We start from the raw sequence: 19728 nt of genomic DNA, 5'->3' as shown, positions 1-19728 counted from the left end.
AAAAACTGAGATTTCAATTCACCTGCATCAGCAGAACTCTGCTTATCAGAGGAGAAAGAATCATCCCAATCAGGGATCAAACCCTCCTGTTTGCCAATTATCCTCGAGACTTTCATTACATTTACTGTACACTTGTCTTCTGTTCTCTTACACATGTATTAATTTGTATTTATTGTGTGCTTATTTATTGTGTCTTTATCAATTGCTTATTCATTCGATTTATTCAAATTCATATTTAATTATGTGCACTATCTTCATTCATTTCCAGTAATTCCTTTTCTTTTATATCTGAATGTTTCTAAGTTCGAACGTTGGTTTCAAATACTTTTATACAGTAACATTTTTATTTATATTTATTTCCTCTATACACAACTTGAGGAGCGGCAGGTCTTTGGCCACGGTGACAGTTATCACTTTTGCCTCTCCTGTGCCCGTCTTGTATGTGATGAAAAAAAAAAAGACATGGATAAATAATAACATGTCCTACAAAGTGAAATTTAGCAAAGAAAATTCCAAAGCATTTACTTACAAAACACTTTTTTTTTGCAGACAAGTCTCACAGGTTTGTGCACGGGGCCCTCAAGTGTTGTCCATATATGGAACTCTTCCCCTGTTACAATACATTTATTTTACAACAGCCGTTGCAGTAGCCCCACTAGTGTGGCACGGACTCTCACTCCCGCTTCATCGTTAGCCACACATCCGTACGCGCAATTTCGTGTTGGCGTACTGAAAAAGTTTGGCGCACCTACCTATCATTGTGGGCGCAGTTTCTTTTGCACACAGAGATGATCCTTAGCCTCTCCGCTTTCTTGGCGCCATTTATTGAAGGTCGTTGAATATTACGTCATTTGGCCCCTCATCGTCTCAACGGCTGTTCCATATCAAGACATCTAAACTGCTGCCCAAGTTTTGGAAGAGCCCATTGGTACATGTAGTATCTTATCGCTCAGGCCGTGTATTAGATATGTCTTGACATGGAACAGCTGTCGAGACGATGAGGGGTCAAATTTTAAAGATGGCGACTGTGGGAGCGAGCCCGTGAGATTGAATGGGTGAAGGCAAAAAGATTAGAAAATACCAGAACAACGTGAGTGAAATCATTCAATAAATGGCGCTAAGAAAGCTGAGAGGCTGAGGATCATCTCTGTGTGCGAAAAAAATTGCGCCTAGGATTATAAGAGGGTGCGCCGAACTTTTTCACTATGCTGACACGCAAATTGCGTATGCCGATGTGTGGCTACCGATGGAGCGGTAGGGAGAGTCCATGCCACACTAGTGGGGCTACAGCTGCAATAGACAACTTCAAAACTAGGTTAAAAACTAGCAAAAGTCATGAAAGTCAGGAAATGGCCAAGTTGTGTGAATACCTCCTCATTCCCTCATACACCAAAATCAATTCAGCACATAGGCTAGGCCTAAAATCACAAACACATTCGCTTTGAGAGTATCTCACCACTGCTCCTTACTTCCTCAAACGAAATTGGAATTTCACAGTGTCACTGCGGTGGTGGACGTATGAACTCGACTTTCTTGAGTTCGAAATACAAGTACACGTAATAAAGCCATTTACATTAGGTAGGTCCTTTAAAAAATGCCATATCTTTGCACAGTAGACGTCAGGGTATCAGCAAACAACATGATTATTGGTCTGGTTCCGTTACACTTCTGGTTTGCGCAGGGCTTGCGTTAATTTCATTAACTGGCAATCGTTTAGCGAGTCTGGAAACAGATTAAGCGCGACCTTTTCTGATTTTTGGAATTGTCTCCATTCGGGATTCATCCAGAACACCACAATCGGATTTAATCATTTGTTGCTGGATTAGAACAGACTGTTTCAAATTTTGTCCTCATATTAGCCAATTATATTTTGCTCTAGGAAGGAAACAAGCTAAATGGTGAGGAATATCACCATACTCCTAAATTCTTGAAAAATTGAAAATCTTTGTGCAATCGCAGCTAACACAGTCTGATTTCTCCCCTCACAGTTCACAATTTGATATTAACAGTTTCCCTTTAAAGGTGCTTTCAAAGGTAATGTTAATTTTAAAGCGTTTAAAGCCTGTAGAGTTAGAAAAAACAATTGAGCCGCTAGTGGATAAAGCCCTAATTTATAAAGGCCTTTTAAATCATGCCGACAGAGGGCGCTCGTCAAAACCAGAATGTGCGGGCAGCTCTTTAATATGCAAATTTTAGTAGAGGTAGACTTTTTCCCGGCAGTTTTCTTTGTGCGCGTAGCATCACAGACGGGCTTCTATTTCCCAGTAAATTTGGCGATTCCCCTAAACTCAGCATGCCGAGAGCGAAGAAGCGTTTTCCCGGGGAGACTAGAGATGCCGCTGGACAGAAGAAGAAGTCGAGAGGGGCCGGTGCGGACGGCGGGGTGTCCCGAGCAGGGAGCGACTCGGGCATGGAAAAAATCGTGAGTGTGTGTGGCCTCTTGTGCGATGTGTCACTCTTTGTTGCTGTGCGTGTGAAAAAGCGTACGGGTTATTTGATAGCCCCGGATCGTGGGATCGTGTGTGGTGGGGAGCATTGTTGTTGATTTGGCAGATGTGGCGAGCGTGTCGTAGTCCCAACTTTAATTATTTTGGAAGTGGGGAGGGGACAGGGGTTACCATTCAATCGCAAGTCATATTCGACTGGAGGATTATGTTTCCGTATTTGCACAATTGTTGGTATTGTTGGTTCAAGCATTTCCTTCATGGTTCAAGGTTGGAATTTGTAACCAGCCACCCTACTCAATTCAAGTCAATTGAGTGAGCGTAATAAAACCTGCTTGTTTGGTTTATCATGTGAGAGTCGTCACCGCTTTGTTAAGGATTAAGTGACCTTGGATTATGTTAGAGTACATGAATTATTTCCAGTAATTGTCGCCAATTTTGTGCCCGTGTACAAATGATGTTGGTGTGTTTGATGATACAGTTAAACCAGCAAGAGGAAATGGACATCACTTGACACCCTTTGCACAAAACCCCATGAGACTTGTCTGAAAATTCCATTTTCTAATAAACGCTTTGATATTTTCCCTGCTGAATTTGACTTTTTAGGACAGGCTGTTGCTTTCTGATGGTTGATGACTGGTGGTACATGGAATTCTTCACTGTTCATTGACATACGATTTTTCCCTTAAAAACATCTTGGTTTTGCTCACCTAGATACACGGTAGATAGATAAATTAGACCTGACTTAAACAACACGTGTAATGATGTAGATCATGGATAGGCCTCCTTCTTGTGCGTCTCGGAACTTGTCTTCAGTTGTAAAGTAATTAGCAGTGTAAAAGGTACACCGTCATACCACTCGATGAGTGGGTTTGTGTTCAAGCTCTGTACAATCAAATCATGACACAGTGGCCTAGCTTGTACATATGTGGGTGCCATGTCAGGCCAGGCCAGGCATATTCCCATCCAACCGTAACAAAGACCTCTGTAACTTGTGATCTCATTGAAGACAACAAGGACAGGAAAAGCTGTTTTTAATTTAAATTTTTTTTTTTTGAGCCATAGGTGTTTATACATGCAAAGTCAAAATTGCGGTGACCTGAAACGGAACTCTTTCTGTTACCGATCAAAGATATTTGCATGTGTCACTAGGCAAGGGATAGACGGTGTCACCGGTGACAAGAGTACTGCAAGTCCGGCAAATGATGCTGATTCAGTTCAGCATTTCAAAAAGGCAAGGTCCTTCGAGAACAAGGCACGTGTTTGAGTCGGCTTATGGCTACATTGATGGGGCAGACCGTCGCGTGCATATGTGATCCACTCTGTGAAAATGAGTCAAAAGTTGCCAAAGCCACTTATTGAGTTTTCATTTGCATTGGAAAGAGTAAATTGAGTTTTTGTTTTGATGTATCACAGTATTGTGTTTTTTCTTGTATATTTTGGCAGAAACTGAAAGCGCCACCATTCCTTGGGGAGCTTCTCTTCAGCGGGGGAACCAACTGGGACTTGGTGGGTCGGTCCCGACTTCCTAAGTCAAGTGGTATGTTGAGGCCGAACCAATTCCGATAATGAAATATTCAAATATTTGGCTTGCCAGTGGTCCAAACCTAATGATCTGGTTGTCTTAACATTGGCAGTGGAGTTTCAGGTCAGGGGTCAATCCCATGCTGAAGAAGGCCTGGGTGAGAGCGTTGGATTTTGTTTGTCCACGTACAGGAATACATTATGGTTGTTTTGTGGAGTGACTGGCTATTTGTACCTTGTGCTAGTCTGTGCTCAATTTTTTCAGGTTTGGTACTAATATAGTGCAAGCCACTCCTTTAGGCCCATCCATACTAGGGCTGTGCCGAATAACCGAATATTCAATCAATTGTCAAATATTGGAATATTTTTCGAATTTGAATATTCGAATGTAAAATTCATGAAAAGGGTGGAAAAAAGTTTCTTTTGTTTTGAAGGAGAACACTTGCACTGTGGAGGCTTGTTTTAAGAAGTTTCCAATGAAAGCGACAGAAATCTTACGATTCAAAAAGTAAATTATTCATTAAACAATTTAAAAGGAACATAAATTTTCAACAGGGCAAGAAGTCTTGTTCGTCTCTTAAATCTCACTAAATCGTGGCGGGAGATACTCCTAGATGTGAGAAGCTGTTATATTGATCACAATTTACAATTGTGTGTTATTGCAACTGATTTTGTGTATGGTTTGTTCATCAACAATCTGCTGGTTGGTGGACCGAAAATCAGGATATTCAATCAAATTGAAGGTCGAGTATTCAAATAGTGAATTATTCAAATTGACTCAGCCCTACTCCATACCCAATGAGGAAATGACTTCACCCCCACTTCAGTCAACACTGTTGACTTGTCGGAGTTTAACAGGTTCTGTCCAGTCATGTGCCAGTGGTGACAGTGAACCGCTCACGTAGCTGTTGACATTTGTTGGGCTAAGCGTTTTTTCTAGTTCAGCATCCAAGGGGAGTAGAGTTAATCCAACCATCCAGGATCTTTTGTCTGTGAGAGGAATGTGGAACCTTGATGGTTAATTTTTGTCATGTGAACATCCTTAAGGATCACAGACTTTGTCATGTGAACATCCTTAAGGATCACAGACTTTGTCATGTGAACATCCTTAAGGATCACAGACTTTGTCATGTGAACATCCTTAAGGATCACAGACTGTGTCATGTGAACATCCTTAAGGATCACAGACTGTGTCATGTGAACATCCTTAAGGATCACAGACTGTGTCATGTGAACATCCTTAAGGATCACAGACTGTGTCATGTGAACATCCTTAAGGATCACAGACTTTGTCATGTGAACATCCTTAAGGATCACAGACTTTGTCATGTGAACACCCTTAAGGATCACAGACTTGGTTATTAGTAACCTGCATACAGGAGAGACTTGTGAGTAGCTCCCAGGTTTCTTCGTGTGTCTAGCACGAAATCTAATGTGTACAAGCATTGTTGCTCACCACTCATGCCACTTGAGCAAAGTCTAATTCGAGCATAAGAAGCAGCATAAGAATGACTTTGGATAGATCTTACGTCCTAAAGGTTCAAAGGATGTGGTTTCCTACCAGCAGTTTTGTTGCATGCCCCTGGCAGGTTTACTCTGACCTGGTGACGTTTTGTGTGTATCTTGTACATGTGCGTGCTCGTGCTTGGGTCAACAGGATGCCAGACTGGAGTAGAAGTTCTGTCAAGGTTGTGCTAAAATCAGATGGCTTTTGTTGCCTCATCTAGAGCCAGTGTGTTGAGGAAAAAGTAGCATCAGTGATGTAATGTATGCACGAACAATTTGTGTCTGAATGCGTACAGCGTGTTTCTGCATATGCAACAGGAACACAGCACCGATGACATTTGAGTATCCGTGAAATCTCTCTCTCAGGAACCGTAGGGGATGGTTCCTAGTCCCAGAATCCGTATTGTTGAGGTAGCTTAAATGTCTCAGGCAAGGTTGCAAGGGTTAACCCCTTCGTGGCTGGATTCGGCTAGACGTGCGATAAAAATTGAGATCCTCAGCCCGCTTTTCAGCTATTATTCTCGGCCCACGCTCGAGCGAACACAGTGAAAGAAGGCAGACCCTGGCTCTTGTATATATGGGAATTGGCCTTTGTGTGTAGCCCAGAAATGAAAAGACCGAATTTGCATCGTAATCACCAGCTTCACAATAGTTTCCACTTTGAAAAGAGGCAACAGGAATGTGGAAGTGTGAGTAGAGCTGCATGCCACCAAACAATCAGCCTTTTCACCGTGTAATTCAAAGCGTGCAGAGCATGCAGGGCCACAAACCGAGAATTTGCGGTTTGGCAGGTGGCCTTCGTGGCCAAGGGAGGCTGGAATCCTTGGAGTCGGCTTTCGGGAAGAAATTCCTGTCGTCAAGGGGTTAAGTGAAGATTACAGAAGGTTTTTATAAACCGGACAGTCAGGCTTATCAGTGATATGTAATCTGCTATATTAGCCTACGAGTCATTTGTGTCAGTGTAGCAAATGTTTCAGTTCAAATAAGATGACCCGAGTGTGCATCATTCCGCCCCCAATAAACTCCTTACTTTTTTTCCCCCCCTCCGTTAAGCTGGCAAGCAGCTGATTGGTGGACGCAACCTGTGGGGTCCCCATCGCATGGCCGTCCTGTCGGGCATCAAGGTTCGAAGTGTCATCTCCGGTCCTACGGCTTGCCACAGCGTCATCATCACCGAGGCCGGCAAGGCCATGAGCTGGGGTAAGACCGTTTAAGGATGCACATTCCAAATATTTTTTGCACTTGAGAAAGGTAATGTCGGCAAGTGTGAGCAATGAATGTAGTTAACTGTCTAGGGCTGTGCCGAATGTCTGAATATTCGATCGATTATCAAATATTTGAATATTATTTTCCAAATTTGGATATACCAATGCAAAATTCATGAAAAGGAAAACTTTCTTTTGTTTTAACTGTGGAGGCTTGTTTCAAGCAAATTCAGATGAAAAGCGACAGAAATCTTTCAACGATTTAAAAAGTAAATTATTCATTGAAACATGTAACAGGAATAGAAATTTTCAACAGGACAAGAAGTATTGTTTGTCTCAAAATCTTGCTAAGTTGTGGCTGGAGATACTCCAAGATGTTAGAAGCTATAATGTTGATCATAATGTACAATTGTGGGCATTATTGCAACTGATTTTGTATATGGTTTGTTCATCAACAATCTGCCGGCTGGTACGACTGAATATTCGGATATTCAATGGAATTGACGGTCGAATATTCGAATAGTGAATTATTTGAATTGACTCAGCACTCTCTACTGTGAGTGGAAACAAAAGAGAGGGATGTATGGTTTTCATTTGCGCATGCACAAGCCCGGTCAATATATCTGTCAGATAGTTCGACAAGTTGTCACTGAAATGATGGATGATCTCGTGGACCACTTTGGATCCAGGGCCCTGCGGCATGGTGCAAAGAGAGAGTTGCTGAAAATGCCGGGACAGGTTTTCACTGAACCCTGCCAAGTTATCACTCTTTCTTTTGAAAAAAATGAATTAATTTCAAGAAAAACATCTGAGACCTGTGATGATAATTCAGAGGTTTCAGATTGTTCCGTTTTTGCAGGTAGTTGCCAAGTCCTCTCTCAGCAATGAGAGAGACAGGTGTAGGTCACTAGAGAACTACAGTGGAGCACAGTCATTCCGAAGCTTTTCTCTCAGGCCAAATTGATATCGCACAATACTAATTCCCTCTTCAAAATGGTTCTCTGCCGTCTCAAGGTCGTGGGGACAAAGGCCAGCTGGGTCACGGAGACCTGAACAGGTGCGAAGCCCCCAAGCTGATTGAGGGACTCAAGGAGTTCACCATTGTCAACGCAGCGTGCGGCCGGAACCACACCATGTGTCTGACAGGTATTCGCTTGCAAGCGTCGACAGAGATACTGCAGAGCCAGACGCCGAGGCCAGACCATCTATTGGTGTATTTAGAGTTGCAGAGCTCTGACTGATTTATGCATCCGAAATTGATACTGTTTCTGTCAACATAATAGACATCATTCACAAGGAAGTCATTTTTGAAATCTTATTTCCGAAATCCATTCTACTCTTTTACGATATGCCCGTGTTCCTAGCCTCCATTTGGAGATTTTTCAAAATGAGGCTTAAAGCACTACTTCATATTCAATAGCAACTTTGAAATTATTCCTCACCACAGACTAGTACAAATTTGTGTTGAAAGTTCATTTTATCACCTTCATTTCTACTCTCAAGTTTCCAAATCGCAGAATTAACCCCTTCATCCCGGGAACTGTCACAGCCGTGGCTTTGTGTGAGGATTAGTGCATATCACACACACAGTCTATTCACCATGCAGCTGCTGGTTCAATGGGGCCTGCTTCTGGACAAAGCTTTGCATACTGGGCATACCGCAGCCCAGCAGTTGCTGTGAAAAGAATCATGACCGGAAGGGGTTAAGTTTGTTTTCAATATGGCGAACTCATGAATTAGGGCAGAAATGCAATAAGCTGTAAATTAGTTAGCTTGGGTGTATTTTAAAACACAGTGATTGAGGTGCCAATAACAGATTTAGCCATCAGCTTATCCATTGTATCTGCCCTTCCCTACTCCTCCCTATCCATTTATCAAAATACCGGTTTCAAAAAGCACCATCATGCTGCTATTCCCCGTCTTGAAAGTCTCTTGGATTACGTTTTTCTAAAAAAACAAACCCCTGACGTTGCGTTGTCATGGGACGCGGGCAATGGGTTTATCTATTTCAGTTTAACTTCTCAACAGAGGAGGGCGTGGTGTACGCTTTTGGGGACAACAAACTCGGGCAGCTGGGCATCGGTCATCAGAACACCCCGATTCCCACCCCCAACAGGGTAAGTCCAAATATCATCTCTAATCAATCATATCAGAGCTCCCAAAAAACACAAAAACAAATGGATGGGATTCTTCTTGAATATAAAACCCAGAACCTGCAAGGTCTGTCGACGTCTGTACCGATGAGGACACCGTTTGTTCACTCATGTGCTTTCCTGTGGTGCTCAGTGGACCGTGGGCCCCCACTGGCTCCGGAGGAAAGTGACCGTGAAGATAAAGTGTGATGTCGTCAGTGCATAGTCTCATTGACAGAGCCGAGATGGGTTGTAAAAACTCCCATGAAAAACCTAGAGAATAAAATGGGTGACGACTTCAAACATCTTCAAATGACCCCAGAAAAACTCTTCCTGAGATATTATTCAAGTAAGATGCACAAAAATGGATGAAACGAGACCGGGTATGTCCTTCTTTACAGTTGTCCAAATTCACAAAACATCTTTGAGAAAATCAGATTTTCATAGGAGAATTTTCTCAACAACAATTAACGAGAATACGCAACAAATCTGTAAGACATCAGGAAACGAACAGGAATGTGGAAAAAGGCGCGGATTCCATGGGGAGACATACAATTGACGAACAACAATTCGCCAAGCTGGGAGAGAGATCATTTCTGCACGACTGGTCAAGTTTCCCTGGTAACCTGTGCCCAAAACACATCCTGGGTTCCAGGCAAAAATCACCCTTGGATTGAGAGGTCACTGACATTGAGTCGTGTCTTGTTTTGTTTTTTTGCACGTGTAGCTGATGTACTCGGGTCGCCCCATTGTCAAGGTGGCGTGCGGGGGCGAGTTCACCATGATCCTAGACTACAAGGGCACCCTGCATTCCTTCGGCTGTCCAGAGTACAGCCAACTGGGTTAGTTTGTCCAGTTCTTTGTAATCAGAGAGCTCTTTAGGTCTTTCTACGGATTGCCGCTTGCGTCGGCATTTTTGGACTCCAAATTTTTGTGACGTACTCAGCAGCTATGGCACATTTCGAAGATATTTGGATCGACAGGCGTAGTAAAGTGTTTAATTCTTTGGGGATAGGTCTGGTAGGCCCAGACAGCTGGCTTTTGTATTGGGTTTGGCATACCTCAGAAAAACTAAGTCCATCAGCCTCTGTGCACCAAGTCCCCTATGGGTGTTTAACTTTGTGTGAATGGGGAAGGTTAGGGCCAGCAACCCTTGGGGGGGGGGTTAGGGTTAAACTGCTAGAGCACCAACTCGCCATTCCCCACGAGAAGAAGCCTCGACTCCTCTTCCTAGGCACAGACAACTTTGAATTCTTTCCCGACTTTGGTAGACCATAATGAGATAAGATGGAAGGAACTCGGAATTATGGGCTCTAACTGCAACTCGCCTATTCAACGTCACAATTACCATAACCTGGTTTTCTTGATTTTAGCATCTGCAGCACGTACATGTAAGATTTGGGTTTGTTTTTACACTGAAAACAGCAAAACGCTCATTTAGTGATAATGCTTTTAGTTTTGGGCATATTGGCTCGTTGACTCATCGTTTTAGAATACAAATGCAGATGTCCAAATAGCCACACAAAAGCATCGACAAATTTCAAGTTTTCTCTAGGTTTGTGCATAAAATGGATGCGCCTGGCAGGCTCCACTTTGCACGGCGAGTTAGCGCTCTAGTAGTGAAATACAGTTTTTTGTTCATGATATATTTTTCAGTAGTTTTTGCCTTTGGCTTGCATCATTACAAATCTAGTTGCTCGTGGTGAGACTCAGTGCAGGTGTATTTCCTAGTTGGGATGCATTGACGTGTGAGATGTGGCACTGGCGTGCAAGAGTATTTTCAGTTTGTTCTAGTAGTGAAGTGTTTTAAAGTGATTTGGAGTAGGCAGGCCTGCAGATGAAACAGAGATCCTGAAGTATCCCTCTACTGGTTTTGCGCCAGTCTTTCCTGCACGGGGAGGCCATCTGGTGTTCCTAATAGGTCAGAAACACCCATAATGCATAATACTGGTGACCTCTGACCTCAGTCACTATATTTTAAGTAGGAAGTGCAAAGCATTGTGGGAAGCTTACCGCCGCGATCGTAATTGTACACGTGCACGAATGACACTGCCATTTTTATGCTTGATTTTTATACTTACGGAATACCATTGATCCTTGAGCAAGATTTATTGGCCACTAGGGGAATTTGTGGCAAGTAATTTATTTTTGACAGATCGGCTGATAGAAGGTATTTGTTACATTGATCTTTCTTGTTACCTTTTTTTTTCTGCGACCAAACAGGTCACAACACCAACGGACAGTACTTTGTCACCTCCAACAAAACCTCATTTGACTGCGTCCTGACACCCCGACGTATCGGCGGCTACATTGAGAAGAACCGCGACGGCATCAAGTTCCTGGACAACATCGTCATCAAAGACGTGGCCTGCGGGGCTAACCACACAGTAAGACGGTGCATTTGTTCACTCTGCCGAAATGAGAGTGAGAAATCTCTCAAGAAACTGAAATTTCCCAACAAAAGACAAAGATACATCCCTGCCGGTCTCCTGCTTTGCTAGGTTAAAGGAACTTCACTAGCAAGAGTTTTATGCCCAGCACAAAATGTTCTGTCGATGTGGCTGTGAAGAGAAGTAAAATGAAAAATCAAACGTTCATACATATTAATGAGCTTCCGTCATGAGTCGTGCCGCTATTGGTTGATCATTAGTCGTGGTTTTTGTATCCTGACGAAGATTAAAGTGGTTCTTTGAATCAGAAATTTCTAATTTCAGTTTATCCATCCACTGATTTTCTGTTTGCATTCCCCCCCCCCCGCCAGGTTGCGCTGGACATGCAGGGGCGAGTCTTCACCTGGGGCTTTGGGGGTTACGGCCGCCTGGGTCATAGCGAGCCACGCGACGAGCCCATCCCGCGCTTCCTCAAGACCTTTGACCCTTCCAGCAACAGAGCGGCCAAGATGATCAATGCTGGGACTTGCTACTCCATGGCCAAGACGGACCACGGTGAGTCAAAGCCAGCTAAGCTGGCAACACCCCCCCCACCCCTTCCCTAACCTCAAAGGCTCTGGGCGACGAAGTTTCCTTAGTTACAGTTCTACGACAATTTGATACGCTTCTTTGGTGTATCAAAAAGTGAACTTTTTTAAGCATCTCTAATTCTCCTTGCTTTTCTAGACCACAGAGGGCGCTGTTGCTGTGATGTCAATCAGGGAAGATATTGTTCAGTTCTGGTCTCATTTCTGTTCGCATTACAAATCCAGACTAGCTTGTGAAAACTTTTCCGAGATAGGGTTGCTCATCGGCCTCATAGCCAAGCACTCAAACAACAGTGAACCACCGAGGAAAAGAAACTTCAGAACAGCAAAATATCGAAACATTCCGACTGGTAGCAGCCTGGAAACAAAGTTGTCCCGCGTCAGGACCCAGCGAAGTGGAACTGAAATTTCGTTTCGATCAACTGGTGGGCAGGTTAAAAAAATGCGGTACCGCGACACCGAGCACTCGGGAATAACAGCATCACGTTAATGTGTTTTCTTTGTTTTCTTTTTCATCTTTCACCCTGGAATAACAGAGCAGCTGTTTTTCTGGGGCCAGACTAAGTCGACGGGAGAGGCCACCATGTATCCGAAGACTGTGCAGGACCTGTCGGGATGGAAGGTGCGGGGAATCGGTTGCAGGTGAGAAGATGCCGAGTCTGGTGTCTGCGGCCCCAAGCGGGTGACTTTTTCTCTTCGATTCCCAATTTCTTCAGATTTTTTTTTGGGGGGGGGGAGCACCCAAGATTTTCTTGCCTGAAATAAAGTCTTTAGCAGAACGCCAGTAACGCCTTTCATCAGTACATGTAGTGATTTTGACGTTGTAGCCATTTGAAAAACACAAAAAGAAACGTTCCGTTACATTTTCCATTGGGATCCTGAAAAGCCAATTGATGAAAGACTGGCAGAGAATTCGGGGCTCGATGTCTCATCATCACCTTTTTCCAATCATGAGGTTTTTCAGTGACCATACTTGGCAGTAAGAAGCACTGGTTTGAATTGTATTCCGTAGTTTTTTGACAATCCACTCACCGGCTTTCTCGTCACAGGACCCACCCAATTTAGGGCTGAGCCAATTCGAATAATTTAGTATTGGAATATTCGACCTTCAATTTGATCGAATATCTGAATACATGTATTCGGTTGCACCAGCCAGCAGATTGTTGAACAAATCATATACAAAATCAGTTGCAATAACACACAAAGTTGTACATTATAATCAATATAATAGCTTCTCACATCTAGGAGTATCTCCAGCCATGATTTAGCAAGATTAACCCTAACACTCCTCAACACTCCATTAACCCTAACCCCCTAGGGACCATTGAAATCCTGCATAACCTTGTTGGGTTCAGCATGGGTAGGGTCAGCTCTGACGCTGTGTCTCGTGTGCATTTCTGCAGCAACCACTCCATCGTTCTGATCGCAGACGACAGCATCATCAGCTGGGGGCCCTCGCCCACGTTTGGGGAGCTGTGCTATGGTGAGAACGGCCCCCGCTCCTCCTGCCAGGCCAAGGAGGTCAAGCCCCTGGAGAACATCCACATCCATGCCCTGACCTGTGGCCTGGGTCACACCCTCCTGATCGCCAAGAACGACACGGTGGAGGACCGACGGAAGCTGCGGGCCATGCCCCTCTTCAATCCCACGGGGGTGCCAGTGAATGAGCCTCCCCTCCAAGAAGAAGAAGACGACGAGGAGGAGGAAGAAGTGCAGAAACTAGAGGAGATCAAGTCAGAAGTTGGGAACGGAGCACAAGACACTAACACCGAGATGAAAGAAGCCAAGATGGAGACGGTTGCCGGGCAAAAAGATGAAACCTTTGCTAAGGATGCAGTTGTCCCGAATGTACCTGAGAAAACTGGCACCACTGAGAGAGAAGCCGAAGTCCCCGAGAAGAACGGAGAGGATGAAAAGACTGCCATGAAGGATGCGGACGCCGAGATGAAAGAAGCAGAGATGGAGACGGTTGCCGGGCAAAAAGAGGAAGCCCTTGCAAAGGATGCGGTAGCCCCGAATGCACCCGAGGAAACCGGCACCACTGCGAGAGAAGCCGAAGTTGCCGAGAAGAACGGAGAGGACGAAAAGACTGCCACCAAGGACGGGGAGGGAAACTGCCCTTGCGAGAGCGAGGGGATGGAGACAGGGGAGATCGCAGCGAGAGGTGGGCAAGAATCAGCAGTATTACCTCCGGCCCCGGCCACGCCCGCCTCTTCCTAAGCAGATGAGCTGCATCAGCTCGTCCTCACACGGCGGAGGGAGGAAAAATAAATCCACTTCACAGTGACATGCGGCGGTCGATGTTTACAGGTTTGACAAAATGTTTCTTGCCAGCAGGTGATATCGTTGTATACCAGTTTTTTTTTTTCCTTCGGAGGTATTGTTTAGCTGGACTAACCACTCCTCTCTCAGATACATCATCCCATCATTTGTGATGAATTACTTTTGTTTGGGTAGCCTTATACAATTCATCTCTGTATTCAATTTGTAATCATTAGACAGATGATCAATCTAACCATCAGATCCTACCAATTAATCGATCAGAAAAACTCAAGTAGATATCGACTGTCTTCAAGTATCACTTTTCTTCCACTGGGCTCAGCAACAGTCGAAACAGTTACTAAATCCATTGCATGATCGTCGTCCATACCACGAACTGACACTGAATTGTAAGTGGGTGTCGATTTGTGAAAACTACGCTATCGACAATTAGAGTTTCACGAACCAGCACCGAGTGGTGCGCCGCGCATCCATCCACACCTACTGCCTTACCCCAAAAAGTTTCATTAGAATTTGTTTTAGCCGCTGGAATTAAGATCGGTATCATTTCGCGAAAACCGAAATGCACGCTTGAAATGCCGCACTGTGCTGGGTGCCAGTTCATGAAAACAAAAGTAGCTCAGTTCTCTAAAGTGTCAGTTTGTGGTGTCGGTGAGGTATTGATTATTCACTTGATTAGCTAACGAAAAATGTCGACTGCTAATCAGTCCATCAAGAAGATTTCATCTCATGTCATTTCAATCATCTTGAATTGATCAGTTAATTTAGGAAAGTTCTCGATCAGTACGTGATTGCGCACTCAAAACATTACCAGTTTCTGCATTTGGTCAATTATCTTAATCAGTTAAGCATCTCATCGATCATCAATCCAGATATAAGACTTAGTCATTTTGTCAGCCAAGTAGTTGGTACTCTTGATCAGCCAACGAATGAAGAAATAGACACGTTTTTTAGCAACTCTTTTGTGGGTGGAAAAATTTTGTTCCCTTGACACATCTCTAGCTGCACACAGTACAACTCAGAGAACACAGTTTTCCCTAAATTGACATCACCTTAGGCAGTCGCTGCTGAAGATAATGGATCAGTTGCTCTTAAAAGCAAACCGGTTTTCAAGCAGGATTGCTTTTTGGGCTGATGGTTGTTGCAAACTCTGATATTTGGGTTGAAAATATCTTTGAAAAAAAAAAAAAAACGACCAAATTTGTTTTGTTGCTCAAAAGCATTCGTCAGAGCAGTACAGATAGCATTTCGGGTCAACTCGCAGGAATGTGTACATGTACAACTCAATGCAAATCTCAGCCGGTCCCCTGCCACCAATGTGCCGACATAGCCTACACTCTTACAGGGAACCAGTGACTCTGCACTGGACATCAACGTTAGTTCCAGTCAATGCACTCTGTCTCTGTTTTATACGTCCGTTAGCCTGACGCTCTGCGAAGCTTAGAGACGGGTCCGCGTAAGTGTGATATGACTACAGTTCAGGGAATCCCTTCCGTTCAAACCGGAACCGCAACATGGGACCAATTGATTGTTACCAATCAAAGAATGTACAAAGAGACTAAAAGCATTTTGTATTTAAATATTTAATATTGTCTTAAAAGTTTGAAAAGTACAGAGATGCCAGACTCCGAGTCAGTGATTTCAAAGAAAAATGGAAGTATTTTCTATTAGGCGACCACAGTACAGCTGGGGCCGAGTCTCGTTTTTCTTTTCTACCAAAACAACGAAAAATGATATTAAAGAGGAATGAAGAAATTCCAAAGAGGGAGAGCTTGAGAAGAGAAATCAGATCAAGACGGAAAAGAAAAAACAAACAAACAAACTCCTTGAGCTCTTTTTTTGGTGACGTGTATAATACGTTGTTAGATGAATTTTGGTTTACTTTTGTAGATTGTTAATGAAAATTATCCCGGAAACGCCAACTCGGTGGAGCTGATGAATGGCAGAATTGTTTTTTTTTATGTTCCGAGTTTGGTGGTCGTACTTTGGGTTGAAGTTTGGTTTGTCTTAAGGACAACAAAGCCAATTGTTAAAAACATCCAAACGAAAACTGTTTTTAAGTGCCCACCAGAGATTCGCACACTGAATTTATGTTCTTTGAAGTACATGTCCTGCCATCGTGATTTCATTTTGTATTAAAAAGGAGAAAACTGATTTCCGTCTGTGCTCCAGAATTCACCACTAGAGGGCGCTTCAAAGGTGCATGAAGCTGCTCCTTTTTTCGTGGGCATGCACCGACAGCTTTACGAACACAGTTATCTCTGATGATTTACGTCCGCCATTTTTTTTTTTCAAAATCATTCCTGTGATTGTCAGATGCCCATTAAAAAGGCAGGTTAAACAAAGCTTGTCACGCATCCTGTTTCCTGATCCACCCAATTTTGGGGGCATGACCCTTAAGATTTGGGGAGAATGTTAACTTGGAAACGGGAGATAAAAATTGTGTCGAGCAAACGGGTAGTTTTCAGTGCAGAAAGGCACAGCAGACTCGCGCACGAGACTGTATGTAGCACACCCTTTTAAACCGAGGTTTAGAATTCTTTTCACCCGACCTCTCGCAGTTGTTAGTTTTTACCAGCTAACCAGCATCTTGACACTGAATTATTGAAATAAATTCCTACCTACGTGTACCAACCGTTGTCAGATGCCGTGTAACAGGAAGGCGAGGACCATTGGGGGGGGGGGCTTACACGTACGCATACTTTGTAATACGGGCGATTCACATTAGTGCGCCTCCAAGAGTTTGCAACGCGTTGACCAATCACAAGGCGTGAAATCTTTCGACCGTTTCCAAACGCGCATTGGGTCGACAGATTTCGCGCATTGTGATTGTTCAACGCGCTGCAAACTCGTGGAGGCGCAATACTGTGAAATGCCCGTATTGGACTTCTTCAGGGTACGGGCATCGTTGTGCATGCAAGCAAATCACAGCGACACTTTTCTCTTCCATATTGGAATGTACAATACCACGTTTAAGTCCAAACCTGTACAGTCTTTGGAAAAACTTGTTAGTCTTTACTATTTATTCGTACAAAGTTTAGTTTAGCGCGAGTAGACATTTTTTCGAACCGTTGTACAGCCTTCTTGTAAAGATGGAAACCAAAAGTAGGCGGAGTTGCATTAGTTTGTAGAACTTATTTGCACAAGCCGATCATGGTTTTGTTGATAGGTTCTCGGAAAGTAGAGCAGGCGCCTACCGTCATGCTTTGTGAATAACCACAAAAGAAAGAACTGTGATTGGATAATCAATCGTAAGTGTATTTCGTCATTGGATTGATTCAGACGGGCGTGTCTGTGCGTTTTGTTCTGTTAGGCATTCCATACTTTTCTGAAGTAAGCCATTTGTCCGAGGCTACTTTTATCACGCGCCACCAGGCAGAAGTGGTCGAATCCACGGGGTGTATGTCTTTTCGCACAGCGCGTAGCGATGTGTCGTGGATGCGGTCCGAGTTTTACAAGATCGTATCCTGAATTTTTGTTACTTTGAGATTATTTAGAAAGGGACTCATGTCAGTTTTTGTTCAAAGTTCATGGATTCTTTTTCTCGCAAGTGAGAACTTCTGAACATCTGTACATGTTCAATATCACTATTACGTGAAACCAAAGGGAAAATATTCACATCTATAAAATCCTTTCATTTGAATTACTGTGGAACTAGCTGTAGATCTTCATTGAATAAATGTGGGGCCAGCGGTTAATTTAAACTCAATAAGGGGACATGCAAAACTAAACCTAAACACAAAATTGCTGGACTCGTCGGTAAATTCAGACATGACGTCGTTCTGCAACGTAAAGACGAGCAATTTATGCAACGGATGCCATATTTATGTCTTTCCAAATATGCACAATTTTTTCCGTACCGTTTTGCTAAGTCGACTTAGCTCGTGTGTTGAGTACATTTTGTGTGACTGAAACACTTCTACAATCGGATAGGTCTTTAAAGACTTTGAAATCATGCACCCACACATCTTTTCATGAACTGAAATTCCATTGCCGTCCCCTGTCAAGTACATGTACTTTCAAAAATCGGATGAATCAGAATTTCAGAAACACATTAATGCAATAAGCACGGATGATTACCTGTGGGCGATTACCAGTTTGTTGTTTTCGGGAGTCATTGAGCTCTCTAAAATTATAACTTCAATATCCCACTGTGGCATTACCGTATTTCACCCCAATTTGATAAAAATGAAATTAAACTATCCTTTGTAAAATTCACCCTTTGAAATTTTGTACAGGAAGCAATAAGAATGCTTTCACAAAGGTTGAGAGAAAAATATGGAATTTCTTTTACGAAGTTTGAATTTTTATCCCATGGTGTTAAACTTGTTTATATTGCTAACTAAACCAACTCGTACCTGATGGCTGTTAAAATGCTAAACCCGTTTAACTTTGTGCCAAACTTGGTTTAGTGAATGTAAATAGAGTAAACCCGGTTTTTTAAACTCGGTTTTGGTCGAGGAACCCGTTGAGGCATCGTCTTTGGATTAAAAAGGAATGACCAATTGAAAAGAGAAGTATAAAGGGATTAATTGATCTGTTTTGAAGCAGAACTTGTCAAAGCTAATATCTCAATTTTGCCGAAGTGAGTAAATTTGGTCTTCTGAGTACTTTATTTTTGTTAACAAGACGGCCATCTTGTTTAACAGAGCTCTCCTGACAAGTTGACAGTTCTAGGGAGGCGTTTGTAGAAATTGTGACTGTCGTTTTATTCCTTTTCTATGGACCACGATAGGAATTAGAATTTTGCACTTGAAACAAGTTTCCAACACGAAAAAAAGCACAACTGTAAAAAGAAAACGTTCACACTAAATGTAAATGTATGGTAACAGAAGCATGTAGCATTATTGTTTCTATTTAAATGTTTTCCTTTTTTTCCTTTTGCATGTTAAATAGAAATTTAGAATAACTTCCGTTGAAAGGAATATTTTCCATTACCTCATTTTTAATAGCCAGTACTTAGTTTAGTAATATTATGATGGAAATTAAGATACCGTTGGTTTAGGAAAAAGGTGGATAGCTGGTATCGTTGACTTGATGAATAAACTTCAGAAATGAGTTGTAAGTATTAAAGAAACACGGAAGTTCGAATCCGGTTACTTGGCTGTAAATTGTGTGGTGCTAAATATACTTGGCATATTAATATGGGCCTCGAGCCGGACCAAAAGAGGGCGCTGTCTTCTTAGCAACGGAGGCTCATTTGGTCGGAACCATTGATCTCCATTATAGACTATATAATGGAGATCAATGGTCGGAACTGAACTTCGGTGGTTCACGAACTACTCGGAATAGCACGAGTGACGGTCGCAGCGTAACCAACAAATTGAACATTCCCGACCAACGCGGCTCTTTCCAACCGATGAGGGGGCACTTCTGTTCGAGGCGGTATATGTACATTTATTTACTTCAAGGATGAGAACTCAAGTGCAACAACGTGTCCTCGATTTTCATTTTTCCTTAATAACCCCTTTCTTCGTCGTCAAAACACCCAGCCATTCTCAGCTCATCCGATTGTGTGTAAACATGTACAATGTATTTGTGCCAACAAAACTAGTAAGAGCTGGGACTTCAAAGGCTGGAGCATGGTTTTAATACGCGTTGCATATAAGCCCCGCCCCGTTTATGTTCTGACAATTTCTACACGTATGTCCACAACATGC

At 43.1% G+C, this 19728-nt stretch overlaps 2 protein-coding genes across 2 annotated transcripts in view; one reads left to right on the top strand and one right to left on the bottom strand.

Moving 5' to 3' along the window:
* Window positions 1-19728, bottom strand: part of c7orf25 (chromosome 7 open reading frame 25) — a 28756-nt gene that overhangs the window by 8463 nt on the left and 565 nt on the right. The gene's annotated exons all lie outside the window — the stretch shown is intronic.
* On the top strand, window positions 2186-19145 carry rcc2 (regulator of chromosome condensation 2). The gene is made up of 10 exons (XM_022229754.2): window positions 2186-2422; window positions 3891-3984; window positions 6528-6674; window positions 7694-7825; window positions 8708-8796; window positions 9539-9653; window positions 11035-11198; window positions 11573-11756; window positions 12325-12430; window positions 13192-19145. Exons 1-10 carry the CDS (start codon window positions 2294-2296, stop codon window positions 14006-14008), a joined length of 1977 nt encoding a protein of 658 aa, XP_022085446.2. The 5' UTR covers window positions 2186-2293; the 3' UTR covers window positions 14009-19145.

This window comes from Acanthaster planci, linkage group LG16, assembly GCF_054643075.1.
Source record: "Acanthaster planci isolate LZ-2023a linkage group LG16, COTS_SCS, whole genome shotgun sequence".
In the NCBI taxonomy this organism is placed as follows: Eukaryota; Metazoa; Echinodermata; class Asteroidea; order Valvatida; family Acanthasteridae; genus Acanthaster; species Acanthaster planci.
This window is presented reverse-complemented; position numbering and strand designations above follow the sequence as displayed.

Bases quoted from the DNA above. Each gene is read 5' to 3' on its own strand.
- rcc2 (XM_022229754.2), top strand. From the start codon at position 2,294: ATGCCGAGAGCGAAGAAGCGTTTTCCCGGGGAGACTAGAGATGCCGCT. The intron at 9,654-11,034 runs GTTAGTTTGTCC...GCGACCAAACAG, and splicing joins TCCAGAGTACAGCCAACTGG to GTCACAACACCAACGGACAG. The intron at 11,199-11,572 runs GTAAGACGGTGC...CCCCCCCGCCAG, and splicing joins CCTGCGGGGCTAACCACACA to GTTGCGCTGGACATGCAGGG.